Source organism: Pecten maximus, chromosome 5 (genome assembly GCF_902652985.1).
Source record: "Pecten maximus chromosome 5, xPecMax1.1, whole genome shotgun sequence".
NCBI lineage: Eukaryota > Metazoa > Mollusca > Bivalvia > Pectinida > Pectinidae > Pecten > Pecten maximus.
The window spans coordinates 25,756,896-25,778,512 of record NC_047019.1 but is presented as its reverse complement, the minus strand read 5'-3'; the positions used below and the strand labels follow the sequence as shown (position 1 = coordinate 25,778,512).

Below are 21,617 nucleotides of genomic sequence, written 5' to 3'. Positions count from 1 at the left end.
TTATCTAGATTAGGTCTAAGTTTAGTGCAGAAATATACCCCCATAGATTAAAGATATTAGAACAAAAACTTGGCTGATAGCTTGGAATAATGTAACGAGCAAAAATGAACCACAAAACGATATAATGAAATCTCCTGTAAGGCACAATTGTTCATTTCAGTTAGAAAATAATATCAATTTCCTGCATGGAATGGTATGCGAAAGGTGGTAAAAATGTTTGGGATCTTATGTCTAAAATGGTACATTTTTTTTCTCAAATTTGAGGAATATTCAGAATACAGTCAAATATTTTCATATTGTTTAGGGGGCTTTGTCAGGAAATACAACATCAATGTAGAATAAAGAACATAACAATGCAATTAACAGAACCATTTAATAGACCATATATACCTGACCACATACTACTTAGAAACAGAAAGGGAATCTATATATATATAAAACAATAAATAAGATAAATATCTCAAGGAACACAGTAGAAGTTAAATGGGAAGAACAACACAATACACACCAGAAGTTTGGAAACAGCGTTAAATGATACCATTCCCCACAACACAAAATACTTTACACTGGTTTCATTTCAGGCAACAGAAAAGAATACTCCCAATAATAACCATTAAAAATTAATAAACAAACCTAAAAATGGCTCTTGCGATCTTTGTAACTATCAGAAAGAAACTATGGAACACATATTTTGGAACTGAAAGAAAGTTAGAACGATCTGGAGAACATTGAACTTTGGGTGTTTGAAAAACTGCAAATAAATCGAAGGTTAATATCAAGGTCATTCTATTCGGTTTTTCAACAAAAGATCAAAAACCAAATAATGATTCTAAGGAATTGTATAATACTATACTCATAACACTACATATGTCTCACATCCAGGAAAAAATCAGACATACATATCAACGAATTGAAAGCATACATAACAAAAATGTACTAAATACATAAAGCAATCGCACAAAAACAAAACAAATTGCAAGTTTTTATTCAAACATGGGAAAACTTTCAGCAAATTAGAATTAAATACTTTATACATGCACATGTATATACAATTTTAGCATTTCTTCAATGGACCTGATGTATTCTAACAAAGTATAAAGATGTTGCCCCTCTTGCTACCGTATTTTCAACCCAGGTTGTGTTGAAAAAACTTTTATGGCAGATATACAGAAAAAAGAAGGAGTTACATAAACTCAGGTTCGATCCTGTCCTGTATCCTGGAATTTAAATAACTTGACAAACACGATAAATACAAATATTGGTATATCTATTGTTATTAGAATTGACTTTGTAAGTCAACTACATTGTATAGCATTACCGGCGATATTTTGGACGATATGAATAATTATTTTTAAATATAAGAAATCGTAGCTGTTGCCCATTTTATGTCCTAAGATCGTAAATTATAATCAGCTTGTCAATATTGTTTGGTAAATATGTAATTATTTAGTATGGAGTGGCTGGATATATGTTTCCTTCTTAAACTATATCGTCTGCGTTTGGGAGTATCCTATCATGCATCACGTCAGTCTTGGTTGCGAACGCAAACAATAACTTGAACAGACCTTTCAATGCCTCAAATACCCAAACAATTCCTAATAATTATTAGTGTATCACTATTAAAAGCGTACTACTTGGGTTATCCAAATTTACCTAATTCTTACTATTATAAGCCATGGTATTTGCATTTGTTTAGTTTTTCCTTTGTGCCCTGATCTTAATTTTGTATGTCTGTCAACACTATGCAATTTTATCCCTATGCCGATTTTTTTTTATTTTGGCCTGCCATATTCATATTACATCATAACTATGATTAAAAGGAAACTTAGACAATTAAAAACTTAAAAACATTCGTCTTATAAATGCCCAAATAAAACCGTGCGAATCAAAGAGTGTTACCTCTGCATAAGCGAGGCCCATTTAGCACATGACTGTCCCTAAAAGAAGAAAACTGTTGTTTTATCTGTAAAAAGAATGGACATTTACAACAAAATTGTCCAATGAACCTATATGGCGAGTAAAATAATGATGTGATGGATGGCAGAGAAATGACGGAGTATGAAAGTAATCGTAAGGCGACAAATGACACTCAAACAAACATTGACGAAACTTCCCTGAAACAAGTTAAATAGAGTGACATATCACTGATACTGGGAGCGTCCAATGTTTAACGGATATCTATCCTAGAAAAGAACGTAGTCGACGGTTCTATTTCGGTTGCGTCACTTGAAAAAGTAGACGCTGTCATAAAGAGAGCTTTATCGTTGATCCCAAAAAAACCGCCGACATTAAAAACGTCACACTTAGTTTGGGAACAAACGACGTCAGAAGAAATATTGATGATCCAGAACAGGTAATTGGAAGAAAAAATAAAAAGATTAAGGCATGTGTGCAGATATGGAAAAGCAGAAACTCATCATTATACGGTAAGAGCTTGATAATTAAATCATTGATTATATCTCTTATAGAATTCGAAGTAGAGGCTCGTGGTATTCCTGAAAGGTATAGCAATGAAATCAAATTATTAATATGGAAGTTCGTATGGAATGAAAAGAGAGATTTAGTCAACCGCAGAATAATGTCAAAAACATTCGAAGAAGGGCGTATGGAGATTGTTGATATAAAAGGCTTTATTTTCAGCATACAAATAAAATAAATGTACAAGATAATAAAAAGTGAAAACGACACATATAATGTGATTGGTAAACACTGGATTTGCTATATGGATGAAAAATACAGAGATTATTTCTTAATCAAGCTATCAGACATTCGAACACTAGATTAAACTTATTGAAGCTTGGCACATTTTCAAAAGTCCAACCTCTCCAATATTAGCAGAAATGGAATACTAGATCAGCCCATCTTTGGAAATCATTTTATCCAGTATAACAGAATGCCTATATTTTTATCTTCCTTTCTAAAAAGCAACACTTTTGCAGTTAAAGAATGATGGGATGAAAAGAGAAACGAAGATCGTGAAATATACAATATCTTGATAGATAAAAGAAACTGCATCTCTGAACTGGCGAATTTAAACATGCGTTTCCGAACGAATAGCTTAATATTCTGAAAGGAAATGATGTCAGGGTAAGAGAATGTGTGTACCTAATTATAAACGCCAATCTTAATATAATAGGAAAAGATGCAAAACAGATATCTTGCGCTAACCTTAAACCGAAAATGATAGCAAATAAAATGAAGACAGATGGTATTTCTTCGTGCAAAATAAAATGGGAATTCGAATTTCAAAAACAATTTCATTGGGAATTAATATGGCAAAATATAACAAATACTATCACCACAACGCAAATGAAAGAATTACAATGGAAGTGTGTACATAATATTATATAAACCGAATCAAAAATAACTAGATTTGGTAATTCAAATGGTATGTGCCATTTTTGCAAGAACCAAATCGAAGATGTTGTTCACCTTTTTTATGAATATAAAGATATTCTGAACATGTGTTCTTCACAAATACTAGACCATATTCCAGGATTGAGAGAAGAAATGTTGGTAATTGAAAACCTGATTCTCGGATGTCGAGGAAATCTCTCTGTGCTTCTCAATACAGCACAACTCTCATTTATACAATAAAAAGACATCTACAATTCATATCATTCATGAAAAAATTAAAAAAAAAAAAAGGAATAATCTAACCATGTTCAGGAAAACACAGAAAAGAAAAATAGTACCAACAGTTTATGTTCAGAATATTTTAAGAACTATTAGATAAAATTACTGGTATAACTAAATATTATAAAAGTAATGATGTTATTATATGTTAATGTATGATAATTTATCGAACGATTTACAATGATGAAAAATAAAAATCAACAGCAAAGTGCAATGCTGATATTACTGAGGTTCAGAGTGCCTTGTTCTAAAAAATGTACTAAAACTTGTTATTTATATGTAAAGATAATGATGTAAATCGAAGTGTTATATTTACTCATTTGAGAGAGAGAGAGAGAGAGAGAGAGAGAGAGAGAGAGAGAGAGAGAGAGAGAGAGAGAGAGAGAGAGAGAGAGAGAGAGAGAGAGAAGAGATCTGTTAGAATGAGGACATGTCTATACGTTCGTATATTTATAGTAATCCCTGTTATACAGTTGATATTTGAAGGTGTGTGTTTATGATATTCAAATTATTTGAGTGTGGGAAGGGTGTTTGGTGAATACGAATAATGCGAGTGTAAGTGTATTTATACATGTATGTGTATGTGCTAATAACTCGTGTTATCATATACATGTACGTGTGTATGCGAGTATGTTGATACTAGAATAGGCAGTGATAATAATTAAGGTGTTTGTGATGCCTGTATTATGTATTATAAATGAAAAAAAAAAAAAATGAGCAAAACTAACAATTACATGTAAGAGCAAATTTCTTAGCACTAAAAAAACAACAACTATTTATCAATTATTGATAATCTGGGTAAGAGAATGAATGTAAGTTAATGCTAATGTGATGTGATGATGTTTACGTGAGAGAGTTTGATGTATTTAACAGGTATCAGTTGTGTGGTGAGTGAGAGGCCCCTGTGTGGGTACGTTGTTCATATTTTGGAGACTGACCCGATGACCCCATCCCTGGCAGCCTTCCAATGTATTCATGTCTGGGAAATTGAAATGTGAAAAAAAAACCAAAAAAAAACCGGATTTATCTGAAGGAAAAGCGTAAATAGTTTCATTAATTTATGTTTTGGATAGGTTTATATTTTCTGTAAAAAATAATGAAAGCTGTGCATGTTTGATTACATCATTTTGTATGTTAAAGTCCTGCAATTTACGATATTTTCGTGAAAGATACACGTATATGTCCAGTTTTCTTTGAAACGACTTTCAAGGTGAATAAATGAATTTAGAAAATATTTTACAATTTTTTCCCCTCTGTCATAATGGTAGCTAAGAAGATGTAGACGAATGTTTTCTATGAACGCCTTATTATCGCACCGATAACAGTAACTTACTGATTTTCAACATACAAATGTAGCATTTCTTGCGAAATATTCCGAGTAAAAGATGGTTTAACACGTTTTTTAATTACCTATTATACAGTTATGTCAATTAAAACTGTTTGTGAGGAGATTTCCTAGATCCTATGTCCTTAATGGATTAAAATGATAAAACGAAACAAGGAATCTCAGCATACATATGTTATTGTATATTGAGCTATTGAAACCACGGATATTGTTTGTTTTTTCCAATGCATCCATTTTTGATGTTTTCCGAAAATGTAAAGCAAAAAGAATATTTTGTCACTAACTTGATAAAATGGATGATCAGTTTCTCTATCGATTTTATTTTGAATGTAAACTAGAACCATCAAACGTATCAATCTTTAATAGTAAAATAACTCTCCCGGGTAGAGTGACAACATAACTATTACACGAAAGCAACCTTACAGTGTGTCATGTCAACGTGTACACTGTATCGCTCCACTGAGTCAATAGAACAGGAACAACAAAGACGTTCGACCGGTTTGACTGCAGGAAATACATGCTATATTTAGTTAAATACATCGCGATTTAACTTCCTGCTTTATACCACTATAACACAAAGCTATGGAGTAAAATCGTGATCGGGGAAACATCACCTAAACTGACGGTGTACACTGTTGTTATATCCAGGGAAACCATGAGAGGCAGGGAGGACAAGCTCAGCGTACTGACAGTAATTACGTCTGTGTGGTTACTTCTCAGCGTGTGTGTTACAGGTAACTCTGATGCGGAAGTAAATATCAAAGGCGATTTCACTGACACTACTGATCAAATTATTGTGTGACAAAGTTAAGATGTTGATAACTATTATTACTATTAAATATAGTACATGATGCCATGTTACATGTTTGAAGCTGTAAATAATGAGGAGGTATATACTAGTATTCTAATATTCACGCCGAATAAAATCTATGTTAATAACATACTATTGCAGCGTGATCTGTACGATTATAACACATGAAAGTATTGTCTGGGTGTTCAGCGATTAGTTGTATTTGTTTATTTACAAGGCTCAACATGTTTTATTTTAGGTTCCACGTTACGTGTGTGGTATTATCTGTCAAACAATATAAACAATGAAAATAAATAAAAAAAATAATCATGTCATTGGATTTTTTAATACAGTTATGATATGTGAATGTGTAATTTCTGATGAAAATTACCAATGACTCACTCGGTGTGATTTGACACCAATATTGGTATTGGTAATGTAGTTTAACATGCACCTCTTTCATCACACTGAAATCTATTTCAATTTTCCCTTTCGTATACGTACGAGGATATCGTTTTATGCGCTATTATGTATTTATGTTATAAAATTCTAAAACCAGTCCTAACTATCACTATTCCTCGTAAAAGATGTCGACTGCTAAGAAAGACGCTTAGAAATATGATTTTAAAGAGAGTGAGCAAGAGGTCAATGGTCGTCATGATTTCACCTGAAAATAATCTATTATCCTAGATTAGCTTTGAGGATGTGAGCTGCGAGGGTTACGATTACCCTTCCGGAATATCTCGTTTTATTATCCTCATAAAAAAACCACCAACATGTTAACCATGTTTTTGTTTATACTTTCCGCTCGAGTTTTATTAACAATTTTTACATTTATTTGTTTAGCTTTGTTTTGCATGTTAAATGGTGCTCTATTTTAATGTACTGACTGCGTTCCTATATAAATGCAGTCCATGTGTATGGATAACAATTACACCAACTTTCTATTTCATTTCATGCTACTTTACATTCAATGTAGATCAAAATTATTATTCTATATCAATGTTGATGTAAAGTATCTATTACAGGGATCATTACAACGCCATGTACGGATCAGACTAAGCTAGAAAATTTTAATCACGGTATGCTATTATTATCTGGCTCCAGTTTCATTAACGTTCTTTAACGTAATAACATTCTTAGCTTAACATTTTCCATAGGAACGCATTAAGGTTCATAACTATTTTTTTTACCGTGAATTGATGAATCTGGAACCAGGAGATTAGGTTTCCGTTAACAAACCTATCTGGAATTAAAAACAATCAGACAAGGAAAAATATCACAAATAATGATAAGAGTTTCAACATGTTTTAGAACAGAACAATTGAGAACGAATAATTTAATATAATTTGCTGCCTATGTTTAAGAAATTACAGGAATTTTAAGGCAGGATCAAATTCACAGTAGAGTGTAATTACTATTTGTCGGGAATGGTATTGAATTAAATGTATTATATTTATTTCTTGTTTGCAATTGTAGTTATGACTATGTGTCAAGGAGGCGATACTATATAACACACGTATGGTAATAGACACCTGGGGTACGGGAGGCCCGGGGATATACAGTTGTACATGTACCGTTACACTGAATACGAAAATATCACGTACAACAACAGTGACAGTACAGGAATATCCGGGAGTAGAAACAGATCTTAACTGTGCAAGTAAACTTCGTATCACCTCCACTACATCTGCTGGTTTTACCGAGACCGGTTGTAGCCCGATCCCTGCTACGTCGGTGGACAATTTCGGGACAGCAGACATGTTGACGCTGACGTTGACCAGGGCAGAAAATGGTACACAATGGAAGTCAGGACATTGTATTTTAATTTCGCCAGGTAAGCAACTGAAGTGTTTTTGGTTCTCTGGGGCTATTTATAGCCCCGAGAACTATAGTCAGCGGTCGAAAAAATTGCTGCTTTGCACCTTTTAAACATATTTTTAGCCTAACTGTGCATTCATGGCTGTATGTTGTGATACCAGATTATAGGTATTGTGAAGTTGCTGTGTTGATAACAATCACAATATTCGATATCAACTGGAATTTTTTTAATTTAAGAAATTTTAATTTTAAGAAAAATTAAGTTTTAATGTCTATTTTTTAGTAACAACGGTGTAATACGAGCTATACATCCCACTAGGCGGCATCGTTAGGCCGAGATTCAGTGCAATTTGTGTATGTTGGTGTTATCTGGACTATTGACAGTATCAATTAATTTTGTCCAGGCAGGGCTTCAACCACTGCTCCCTAAGGTATAGTTTACACTGAAGGGGAAACACACACGTGTGTCTGTGGTCTACAGTGTAGTGTGGACAAATACCCCTGTCTTGTTACATACAAATGCATTGCTTTATATCATCAAATGATAAGATTTAATTGAAGAATTAATGAAAATAAAATACCTAAAGTTATATATAGCAATTATATAATGTATGTGACATAAAGTTTTAAATAGCAAATTTATTGTATGTGGTTCACATATAATCAGTATCACACATTACATTGTCTAGTTCCATACTACGAATACTCCATATAATCTGCATCAGAATAAATGCATCAAACTTAGAAAGAAAGCATAACTTGAAAGATACATGAAAAATAAAAATGTTTTGGGGCATAACATAGTATAATTTGTATACAATATTTGTGTTGTAATATGTGTTTACTACAAGTTGTGAGTGAAATATAACAGGAGATATATATACTTTTAATCATTATTTAGTTCCTAGTATTGTCATGGGAAATATCAGTTAAATGTGCAAATCAACAGATATCATGCAAGAATGTAAAGTATAATCTGTCGAAACCAGATGTTCATGGTTGATAAATGGCAATATATGAAATATCAAGGTTTGTTCAAAATATTGTGACGGGGTTCAAACCACAAACAAATGTTAATAAACTATTTACAGTTTATTTACAGACATTTAGTACATATTCACATTCACCAGAGTGCGTACATCAACAACTCCTAATCAGAACATCAAAACTTGTACTATGTTCACCAAATCAGAGACTCCATAAAATGTACATAGAAAACACCAGCTGACCAAAACATCATTGTCTCCCTCTCTCATGCCACCTAAAAACCTATTAAATGCCAGATTACGCTCAGTATTAATCACAATAGAGCTAGTGACCTAAACTCTCCCCTTACTCTGCCCCAGCGTTGACAGACACATACCAGCCAGTATACTGGAGCTGAGCTTGTTTGGTTTGTTTTCAGATAAAACAATATGGCCTTAAAACTAATTAATTCCGATTCTGTACAGGACGAAAATGAGATGATATACAAAGAACTGAAAGGACAATCATGATCAGTTGGTTAAACAAAATATAATTATCAAATGCAAGAAAATTGACAACAATAAATTAAATACTAATACCAAGCCCAGAGAACTACGTGGCCCTTTGCCTCTTGTTTTAATTTCATATTTAGATAATTCGGTTATTAAATGCAATTCTTTAAGTCGCAAAATTACAAATGTATTGGTTATACTAGCTTGCTATCTTTTTGTAATTTTCTCTTCCAAAGACATCAGCAGTTCTCTGGAAATCACGGTTAACTGTAATAAAAATAGTGTTACGTCTGACAAACCCTCGACAGTTTCCACCAGTGCGTCAACAAAAAGTACTTCCACACCACCAACATCACCACCAACACCACCACCACCAACAACAACAACAACAACAAAGATGACGACAACAGAAAAACCACCATTTACGTCTACCAAACTGATGACAACCTTATCAACAGATTTGACTACTGGTGATGTTGTTGCAGTGTCTTCAACGATGGGAGAAACAGGAAAAAACGCTAAAAATTTAGACGCAGACAGTAAGTATTGATTACAAGTTGTACTGTGTCCTACGGTACCATCGGTCGAAATCATTGCTAACCAAATTGTATTTCTACCCTGAATTTCTTTAACTACCTTATACTTTTACAGTCTTATACTTGCCTCTTGATGAAGTCTACTCGAATCATACAATATGATCATGCATAGAGTTTTATTAATAGTTCCAAATACTTAAGATTTTAATTTCTGCAGTAGATTTATGGTTGACTGATTCTATAGTTATAAATATACTTTACTTAGTATGGTGACTATATAGCACCATGCGTACTTGGGACGTTTGACTTCGTACAAGTCATTTAGAGAGGAGTGGAATTTCGTAACTAGAATTCATCGTAAATGTGACCCCGAAAATTGATTAGGGAGATATAACGTTGTTTTAAGCTCCCAAACTCGCAAACCTCGAGATCGATATATATATATAACACAAACTAAATTCAAAAATTCTAATCGAGAGTGCGAACATGAAAAGTAAGGTATATCAACATATGTAAATATGTATATAGAGAATGAAAATATACTATGTTACAGCTACCTAGAAAATCCTAGTGATTATTTTGGAGTTGTTTTGTGTTACTTTATAGTGAGCTCACCAATCCCAGTAAAACTGTCCGAGTCACCAATATGAGCCATTACTTGCTTATTGACGTTATTCATTCAAAAAGTGAAATATGATAATAATAAAAGAATATACCATAATTTGGCAACAATGGGCACAGTTTGTTGGTTTTTGTTTTTAGTTGGGATTATCGCCGGAACAGCCGGCGGTGGAGGCCTACTGGTCGTCATAGCTATCATCGTTGGTGTCGTCATCAGCAGGTTGGTAATTCGTACATCAACATCTTTGCGTCAGAAATCGATTGTGACGTCGGAATGTAGCCAATGGCATGTCATCTCCACATTGACTTTTAAAAGCTGTCAAAAATACGTTTTCTGAGTGATAAGATAGAAAGTATCCGAAATCCGTTTTCATTTCATATGAGATTGTATGAAACCTCCAAGACACGCTCTATGAATTCGAATAAGAAATGAAAACTCATTGTGTTATACTATTTACAATTTATTTGTTATTTCTCTTTTGCATCAATGTCGCAACATATATATCATATTAGACATAGTATCGCGATTTAAATTCTTATGACTTCTATGGTAATGGTAAAACAGACGTACAGTACAAATTAAACGTTAAACAGATAAAGAATACAGGTTGCACGTTAAACAGATGTAGGGAACAGGTTGAACAGATGCAGGGTACAGGTTAAACAGACGTAGGGTACAGGTTAAACAGATGTAAGGTACATGTTAACGTTAAAGAGATGTAGGGAACAGGTCCAACAGATATATGTTACACGTTAAGCAGACGTACGGTACGGGTTAAACAGATGTAGAGTACGGGTTAAACGTTAAATAGATAAAGAGTACAGGTTAAACAGGCGTAGGGTACAAGGTAAACGTTTAGCAGATGTAGGGTTCAGGTTAAACAGATGTACGGTACAGGTTAAACAGATGTAAGGTACCGGTTAAACAGATATAGGGTACAGGTTAAACAGATGTAGGGTACAGGTTAAACAGATGTAAGGTACAGGTTAAACAGATATAGGGTAGAGGTTAAACGTTAAAAAGATGTACAGTGTAGGGTACAGGTTGAACAGATGCAGTGTACAGGTTAAAAAGATGTAGAGTACGGGTTAAACAGATGTAAGGTACATGTTAAACAAATGTAGGATACAGGTTTAAAAGATGCAGGGTACAGGTTAAACAGATGTTAAACAGATGGAGTGTCAGGTTAAACAGATGTAAGGTACAGGTTAAACAGATGTTAAACAGATGGAGTGTCAGGTTAAACAGATGTTAAACAGATGGAGTGTCAGGTTAAACAGATGTAAGGTACAGGTTAAACAGATGTTAAACAGATGGAGTGTCAGGTTAAACAGATGTAAGGTACAGGTTAAACAGATGTTAAACAGATGGAGTGTCAGGTTAAACAGATGTAAGGTACAGGTTACATAGATGTAAGGCATTGGTTAAACTGATGTAGTGTACAGGTTAAACGTTAAATAGATGTAGGGAACAGGTCAAACAGATGTAGGGTACAGGTCGAATAGACATGGGAACAGGTTAAACAGCATTCGGCATTAAAGTGTAAATATTATTAAACCTACATTTAGTATAATTCACTAACCTTTAGGGAAATCAGATAGGTAGCATTGCAGTCAATGTCTGGCCAACTTTAAATTATAAATCTACTGATTAGAACACATTGCTGTACAATTAATTGCATGACGCCGGAAACAAGAAGATTTCTTTTCGAATTGAATTGCGCAGGGTTTGATTGATGCGGGCACAGAGAACTTAAACCCCTCACGGGTGTCCTGACGACGAAGCCACTCCCACTTAAAACAACAAGTCAAGACGTGCTCTGATTGGTCAGTCACCGCTAATGAATATGCTGTTGATCCTTTGATCAGTATTGAATTTCATCACACACATATGCATAATGTTACAGGTATAATCAGATTCGTTTCTCAAGACAAGCGATGCATCCTGGCATATACTGTAAGGTTTATGATTTCAACTAAACTAATATTTAAATTGTTTTCTTTCCTACAATTATAGAACTAGATGATGATCTCTGCCATATAGGTACATGTATAGTATAGGTCTCTGCTGAACCAGAGACATACAGGAGAGTTACAACAATATTGGCATAGGCCTTTTATTAAGGCTATAACTTAAATTTCCTGGACCCCCCAGGATAGCCCCCCCCCCCCCCCCCCCCCCCCGGATCCGCTAGTGACAAGGAAGGGATCGACATCATCATAGGAACATGTTGCTCCATTTTCACTCCATTCCTGCATGCTCCCCATATGGTTGATAACCACAAGGATTACAAACCAGAAAGTCAATTCCTTCTGAGCAGATAGCTTCAGAGTGAACTAACTCCTGTGAAGAGTCTAATTCAGCATCAAATTCCGTGTTCCTTCCTGTTGTAACAAGGCTCTTCTAGACTGTTGAGAAACCGTAAGCTCCATGAGACGAATACTTTACCAACACGTGTATCAATGGTTGAGCCAGGTAACCCACACCAGAGATACAAAGTGCGTGTGTGCAGCACGGACTACCTGTCCAAATACTAGTCAAACGCTGTCTCCTTATTTCACTTTCACCTATTCCCTTGATGGTGACACACGGAACCGTCGTTAACAAAGTCCATTCATTATTTTACTCTGGATGTTTTTGATAAGTATTTTATGCTGAAATGATATTTTAACCGGCGGCCATGCATAGATCAACCATCAGCTACTGAACTGCGTTTATGTAATGTACCTACGTTTAAGCCACGCCCCATTTCTTATCAAAACAATTGAGTTAACCTATCTTGCATCAGACTCGGGACTCTCAAAAACTCACAGGACGATTTGCAATTCATGATTCAAATGTCAATACTATATATGTACTAATAATAATATGTACCTACGTTTAAGCCACGCCCCATTTCTTATCAAAACAATTGAGTTAACCTATCTTGCATCAGACTCAGGACTCTCAAAAACTCACAGGACGATTTGCAATTCATGATTCAAATGTCAATACTATATATATACTAATAATAATATGTACCTACGTTTAAGCCACGCCCCATTTCTTATCAAAACAATTGAGTTAACCTATCTTGCATCAGACTCAGGACACTCAAAAACTCACAGGACGATTTGCAATTCATGATTCAAATGTCAATACTATATATGTACTAATACTAATATGTCTCTCATCACGAAAATAAAAAAAAATAGATTATCATCGCATAAGTTGAATATAGAAACGGGGAGATATTGGAGCATTGAAAGACATAATCGAATGTGTACATATTGTGACAGTGGTGATGTTGAAGATGCATATCATTTTATCGTCAAATGTATCTATTATTTAGATATAAGAAAATGTTTTATTAAAACTTTTGGAAATAGGCAATGACAATATCAAATTTAGGAAAATTCATTAGTATTGGTTTAAAAAGACGACTGAATACTGTCTAATATAAGTCATAGAAACATTATCTAAACTAGCGCAGCGGTCGTGTATGTGTAGTCTCTGTGTGTGTGGTCATTGTGTGTTTGTAAGGTACCATTTGTGTGTATCTTATGTAAATATTTGTCATGTATTTACTGAAAATATTTGTACTGATAAACCGTAAGGTTTAAAGCAATAAATGAATGGAAAAATCCGTCTGTCTACTTGGTTAATTCACCCATTTTTTTTTGTATGCCTATCTCTAGGCCCGTTATTTGTAAACAAAAATGACAGGTGCCTGGTAGGCATATTACCATACAGCAGAAACATGAACAGAAAGTAAATTACAAAATGGAATGTATTTTGTTGTTTTGTGTACAAACCAAATTTCATGTTCTAATAGCTAGCATATAAAACAACGTATTATATTTTGTTTAAATATATTTTCCTATGTTTTGAGTTCGTGATATCATGTTTTTTATTAGCATTTATTAGCATAAATAATGGACGCAGGCTTGTAGCCTCTATATCCATATCCATATCCATATCAATACATAGTGTAATATATAGAGGATCTGTCATGAGTTTCCCTTCATATTAGATTTATGATACGAGTTTTGAATTTTTTATTTTTGCGAGCCTCTGGCGAGCAAAAATAAAAAATTCTAAACGAGTATCATAAATCTAATATGAAGGGAAACGAATGACAGCTTCTTTTTATCATATGAAGTTTTCTTTCATCGTTCCCCATCAAAAACTGATTTTTTCTTTTGCCTTGAATCGTCACATCTCAACCAAATCACCCGAACCTTCGAAGTAGGTCAATTATACCGACGAGAGAAGAAATAGTTCTAACACAACTGACTCTTGAAAAGGATTCATTTTATTAAATAAACGTCTCAAAACAAAATTTCAGCATTTTTTCATTTAATCTATAATAGATAAATTGTCCTTGGTGTTTGAAACAATGAGGAAAATATTTTAGTTTGAAAGTTCATGAGCGACTGTTTTTGATGTGACGAAGCCGTGACGTCACTTGGCGCGATAATGGAGGCTTGTACAAATGTCTATTCGCTGTCGCTGTCGTACAGAACCATTGTACGGCGCCTTTTCACTGCTTTGTGTTTATCCTCGTCCTCGCGGGAGTTTTTGGAGATGTGAAATGTTCCACCGTGAATATTCCCACTGAACATTGTGTTCAGACTGCCGTGAAAAGCGACTTTGGATGCCGATTTGTTGGCAGTGTTGTTTGTTTTGACATTACACGTGTTTGTCGACGACAGTGTCAGCATGTTATTCTGAGTAACCGTTGAAGGCAAGTTGTAACAAACTACATTGCCGTTTTTCATGAAGATTTTATTAAATAATGTTATTATTTGTTTATTTGAAAAGAATCTAGACTAGATATGTCTCATCGGACAACGCAACCGCAATTTTCTATCGGAGTTGAAATATGTTACTAGGGGTCATAAAATAGATGTTTGCCAGGCCTAATTTAACATCTTATAGTATAAATATAATTAAAAAACTTAGGATGTTTACATCTTGGATTTTATCTTTGATTGTACAATATGTTATGTTAATAGACCAATTTGTCGTTCAGTTGATTTTTTTTCAAAGTTTACAAGCACTAGTCGCCATTTTTACGAGTCGTAGTAAAAAGAAGTAGGTCGTTCCCACGCGTATGAATACAGTTCTCACGGAACCAGCCAATCAGCGTAGCGAAAGGTGTTATTACCTAGTGTCATAAAGAAAATTTATGTGATGGGTTTATGACACCGTATATAACGGTAGTCATATGATAAAAATATTTCCTGTGTAATTAATGGTTTTATATTAGTTCCTGTACATTCATGAATAAAAACGGTTATTTTCCAATGACCATCTAACATTATTTCAAATTTTATGACAGAATCAGCATTGACAACAATTTGTTGCAAGCTATTTCATAAATCAATAACTCGGTAACTGAAAAAAATGTGTCCTTCCATCAAGACGACATCGCTTTTGGATATGTTCTTATCGTGACCTCTGGTTCTACTCATATTGTCCATTTGGAAAAAAAAATTTTTGTTATTCTACTATCGTACATGTTATTTAATATCTTAAAAACGTTAATCATATCTCCTCTGGTCCTATGGTGTTGTAGCGTTGGGAGGTTTAACCGTTGTAGCTGTTCCGGGTACGAGATATTTTTAAATCCAGGGATCAGTTTTGTTGCCCTTCTCTGCATATTTTCAAGGAGTTCTATATCTTTTACTTTTGATGGGTTTTAAACACTTGCAGCATACTCAAGGTGGTGGTCTAACTAGAGCTTTAAAAAGCATTTTGAACATCTTCTTATCAGTCCAACTATACTGTTAGCTTTATTGACAATTAACTGTATGTGCGTTTTGAAGTTTTGAAGTTGTTACATTGCTTTTCTTTGAAAGTGTCATATTTTACAAAAGATTTTAACAGATCACTTTTTTGTACAGGAGAAGAAAACCAGACATTCATCAGCCAGTTGACCGTGGGAACACGTCTAACGGCAATACGAATGACGGTTATGACGGTGACATCCAACCGTACGCTATCACAGGAACCATGAAGAAATACGTCAACTCTGACGGGGACACAATAACTCACAACTCGCTCTATGAATCGGCCGGACCCCGAGATCCGGACGACAGTCACATAGTCACGGGAACGGGCGATATGTACGCACAGGTGCGAAAGTCAGATCAATATTCCACAATAAAAGACACTGAAATTGACAGATTGGAACTAGAGGAAACTCCGAAGGGAGATGTTTATGCTGTCGTTAACAAATCAAAAAAAGAAAAGACCGGTAATGAAAGTGGTGACAACCGTCCGTCTCGGTATAGAAATGCGGACGGTTTAGTGTACGCGGAAGTGAGTGCTCAGGACGAAACGTCACGCCCACAGTCACGGGTGAAGTCACGCCCACCTCCCGTAAGCCCAAAACCGAAAGCAGACTCGGGGAATGTTGTATATGCTGAAGTGAATACCGGTGTCTGATCTACCGGTAAACTCTATGTTAGGTAACCGAGTAAAAGTATTGAATATTCAAAATAATGTGGTAGTTTTGTTAATGACATGCCGCAAGTTATATCGTTTATTAAGTGATTGGGGAGAAAGAAACGTAAAAAAACAGAGAAGGAAACCTGATACTTTAATCGCAATTCTGTAGTCATATTGTTCGGCATATCATTGCCCGTACGTCCGTCAGTCCGTCTGTCACAATATTTGTCCGGCTATGCATTCGCTTTTCTTTTCCTTTTTGGATTTCATTCAAATTTGGTATATAGTTAGAAGACCATATGAACTTGTGTCCCCTGCAGTGATTTCGCGATTTAAAGTGTCGGGACACCTTAACCACTCGGCCACCGCGGTTTTCAATGGATTTTCTTTTAACTTTTTACACAGTTGAAGGACAGCATGCACTTGTGCCTCCAGTAAATGTTTTTTCCGAAAAAATGTTGTTTTTTTTTTTACATAGTTATGCCCTTTTATTTGAAAAATGGTTATAATTTTGTCCAGTTATGCATTTCCTCAGTTTTCACAAAATTGGTGTACAGTTAAAAGACCATACGGTGCTGTGATTTTCCACAAGTAGTCCTTTTAAACAAATTATGCTACTTTAGCCCTTTTTAACAGAGTTATGGTCCTTTTTCATACAAAATGTGTCATAATTTAGTCCGGCTATGCATTCACTTAGTTTTTGATGGATTTTCTTGAAACTTTATACAAAGTTGAAGGATGGCATGAAATTGTGTCTTCAGTAACGGCTTCTTCCAAAAAAAAAACCTTTTTACAGAGTTATGCCTCTTTATGTAAAAAATGGTTACTAGCTTGTCCAGCTATGCATTTGCTTTGTTTTCAATGGATTTTACTAAAATTTGGTATGTAGTTAGAGGACCCTATGAGGCTTAGCCCTATTCAAAGATTTTGCCGAATTACCAGTTCTAATAGAGTTATGCCCCTTTTCTTTAAAAACGAGCAAAATTTTGTTCGGCTATGCATTCACTTAGTTCTTACCTAAACATAGAACATGTTTGATTTGGTTATAATACCATAAACAGGCAGCTTCACAAAGTATCCAAACCAATCATGGGAAAGCGGGGAGTATATTTGTCACCCCCTCGGTGACAGCTCTAGTTAAGAGTTCCAGTTCAGTTGGTAATACATATGTTACAGAAATGCATGAACCCAGTGGTATTATAAACACTATGTATAAGGATCTCGGAGCGTTGTTTTTACATTGTATATGTTAATGTTTATAATATCAGAAGTTTACTGTTTTACTTACAAATGCACTTTCATTTTATATTTAAAAATATATATTTTATATACTTAACGCCAGAGGAGTATTAACAATTACATATTGATAGTATTAATTACACCAGCAGAATTATGTGACAGCAATGTTACTGAGACAATATAGCCGATCATATCGTTATCATCCCTTGTAAGGCCTACAACAGTACCAGTCGAAAGGAATAGTATTTGCTGACGTACTCTACAAGGATAACATTAAAACAATTACTTGTGGTAAATATTTTGCTTGTCCGTCACCTGTTTTTATATGAAGTATAGACTTAAAACGGTCGCTTAGCATTAATTAAACTTTTTTTTAATTAGCATTAATGTTTATGTAAAATATTTTGATTGAAGGCAAATCTTACTTCGTAATGGAGTCCTATGTATAATTATTTACTTATGTATTCCGTACATACTTCCAATACATTATATCACTTACACATTGATAGATCTCTATATGTATATAATCACCATAAGAATATTCAAAGAGAGCCATTTTGTTCATATATTGCTATTTTGATAGCTTTAGATAATTAAAAAGGACTAATTGAAAATAGTATTACTCTGTTATTGTTTTTTTTATTAACTGTAATGATATATTATCTTATTGATCTATTATCTATATTTTTGTATTTTGCCTAATTTGGGTCAGAATAACGATCTCGTTATTATGCCAGTATTCTCGGTGGTTATAATAAATACCATATGATAATGTATCATCCTGGTGATATATATAGCCATGCAAAAAATGTGGAAACCACATAAGTATAACAAAAATATAGACAATAGGTATCTCTATCTCTATCGGAGTTATCTCTCTTGAGTCGACAAACTTTAGTTGATTTTATAGAAAATTGCCTTATTATTTAGATCAGGAAAAGTCACATGTGTTGAGTTTGAAACACAACTGCTACAGTTCCTGTTTATTAATAAATGACACTGATAATGTATTTTGGTCACTAGAAATAACCGCAGGTGTACACACGGAATTACATGTACTTATAATCTATAAGGTACGTAAAGAAATAAAGGTTTGTGCAAGAAAGATGGGGCTGGATTAAAATTCGGTTAAAATGACAACCCGGTGTCTGTTATAAGGAATTCTACCATATTTGATTTTTTTTTCTTCGAGCTAAGTACTAGCGGCTCGCTGATTGGCTGGATGCATCCCATTCAGCCAATCGGTGTTTTCTTATAACAGTTGTTGCGCGAAGGAACTATAATATAGTTCTAAATGAACTGCATAAAATAAACAATTTGAATTGTGCACTGAAACATATATAAAAATCAGCACGAACCCCAAAAAGAGCCGTAAATACTATTAGCCACTACATATAATATTTCTATGCCAAGTTGAGACGTAACGCCGAGTCCTTTGCGATAGGAGTTGGCAAAGTACAAAGATGAAGAATGACAACCATGACTTATTACAGTGAAATAAAGAATTCTATCAATAAAATAGACGGTGCATCTCCAGGATAACTAAAACCCGGATTTCTACATTCATCATTTTACATGTAATATTGATAACATGTACTTATCTCATATTGACAAAATGAAGACGTGATGCACTCCTGCATCATTCTGTCTCTGACGTTTTACATTACAATAGGACGATATAAAGATTCGTAAAATACCAGACGATCTCAGCATTTATAATCTTCTATATATAACATATAGTCACGCTACCTCACGAGAGCTATGTATTCCCCTATTACCAAATAACAAAACGTGAATAAGACTTGGTCACCTCGACCCGATCGGCTGATCGAATTTGTGCACACAGAAACAACAGGCAAACGTATTTTTGTTACAGTATGGATATTGATTGAAGCAGACTATAACTCAACAATCTATTCACGAATTCGACTGTATACGTTAAAGGTTTGTGACAATGTTAAGAATTTCATTTAAAAACTGTTTGCTATTGCCGAGGTCTTGTCATGATTTTTTCATCACGGCACACTTCATCACTATAAATATACCATTATGTACCCTTTGAAAGAGTTAAAATAAAGAACGAAAATAAGACAGATTCCAACATGTTTGTTAAAAAAAACCAAGATAATATTTTACATTATATGATAGTTGTGGCTGCGTTTAAAACAAGATTTACAAAAGAATTGTTAATTATCTTTATATACGAATTGATAACATACGCAGTGTATTGTTGAATAATAAATGAAATACCAAACAATGAAATATCTTATTGGAATTAGGAAGGCTACGTTGCAATAAATCAAGGCGCACGTACTGGTGACAATTGGAGCAGAACAACAATTGTGTGCCAGCCCCTCGGTGAGTACACACAACACTTATACCGGTAGTGTACATACCGGCAGTGATATATCTTACAAAAAATACAATGTAGTGTCCTTAACATTGTTAGTTAATCAACATTCTGACAGGTAAATAATGAATAACCCCAGTATTATGACAGATGTTTCACACCATGATTCGATGTAATGAACAACGATATGTACTTTGACGAAAAATGTAATTTTGCTTGCGCTCCATGAAATATATTATTCATAAGATTCCGTGACTGGGAGCCTTCCCGTTACAGTTACCTACCATAGCTAGGTATACATATACGTTTATTGTACCCTGGATATAACCCGATCGATACTGTATCAACCTGATATCGAGTTCCTGTCTGTATTTATGAGGTATCATACAGTATTGCCATGTGCCATCTAACTATACTATTCTAAATGTATTTATACATAAAACAGAATTGAAATGTAACGACAAGTATAAGGCCTTCTCATATGCCGTATTTAATATACTATCCCCTTATATCTCGTCAATAGATACTGTGATATTTAATAGGGATACAGAACTTATATCCCATATCGAGTCAGTAAAACACAATGGTTGTTTACTGATGATTCTCATCTAAAATGTCTCATTTAAATGTGTGGTATCATTGTTATGTCATTTTTCCACGCGATTTATTGTTAATATCTCATTTTACAAAATGAACGGAATATCAAAATATATTATTATGCAGTTAAATGACTATGTGACCTTCCCGATATTGATGAAAGTTTATTTCTAAAAGCAGACTTGTGTGAAAGTCTCTCAGTCCTTGACGCTGCAATACCTCTATGGCAGCCTGTTAACGGACATGCTAACACAATCGTTATTAATATAAGTCGGCTTAATACCAGTGCTATTCTTATAACATTATTATGATACACGACAAACATTCCTCAACAATAAACACTTTTGGAAAGCATAGCACCGACATGTATACAGCTTCATATTTCCTTTACAGGCGGATATATTCTGTATACATGTTTCAGTAGTCACGATAGTTCAAAGAAGCTGACTGTCATTTGGAAGTGAAATAGATTTTCAATCACGGACTATGTATCCCTAAAAGGACGAAACAGCGAGACAGTTGGGATATCCCCATCTCCTCAGACTAGTAGAATAAATTATTGAAGACAAGATTAAATGGCTCTACCTGTACTTTATAAACCACACGTAGAATAGTATACATGAAGGAGAGAAGGTTTATACTTGATGTTGTATATAATATTCCGTTCCTGTTTGGTGTATAATTTACACTGTACTACATAAAGTCCCCTAAACCGCGGTACAAATATACAACACTCAAATTATAAATAAGACGCAGGCTATTTCGTCG

At 34.3% G+C, this 21,617-nt stretch overlaps 1 protein-coding gene across 1 annotated transcript; it reads left to right on the top strand.

Annotated features, from left to right (window-relative positions):
* The first annotated feature begins 4,499 nt into the window (after positions 1-4,499).
* Positions 4,500-18,521, top strand: LOC117327658 (protein let-653-like). The gene is made up of 7 exons (XM_033884732.1): positions 4,500-4,523; positions 5,630-5,715; positions 6,800-6,853; positions 7,251-7,608; positions 9,307-9,609; positions 10,369-10,447; positions 16,117-18,521. The coding sequence occupies exons 4-7, from the start codon at positions 7,293-7,295 to the stop codon at positions 16,658-16,660; spliced, it is 1,242 nt and encodes a 413-aa protein (XP_033740623.1). The 5' UTR covers positions 4,500-4,523; positions 5,630-5,715; positions 6,800-6,853; positions 7,251-7,292; the 3' UTR covers positions 16,661-18,521.
* The last annotated feature ends 3,096 nt before the right edge of the window (positions 18,522-21,617 follow it).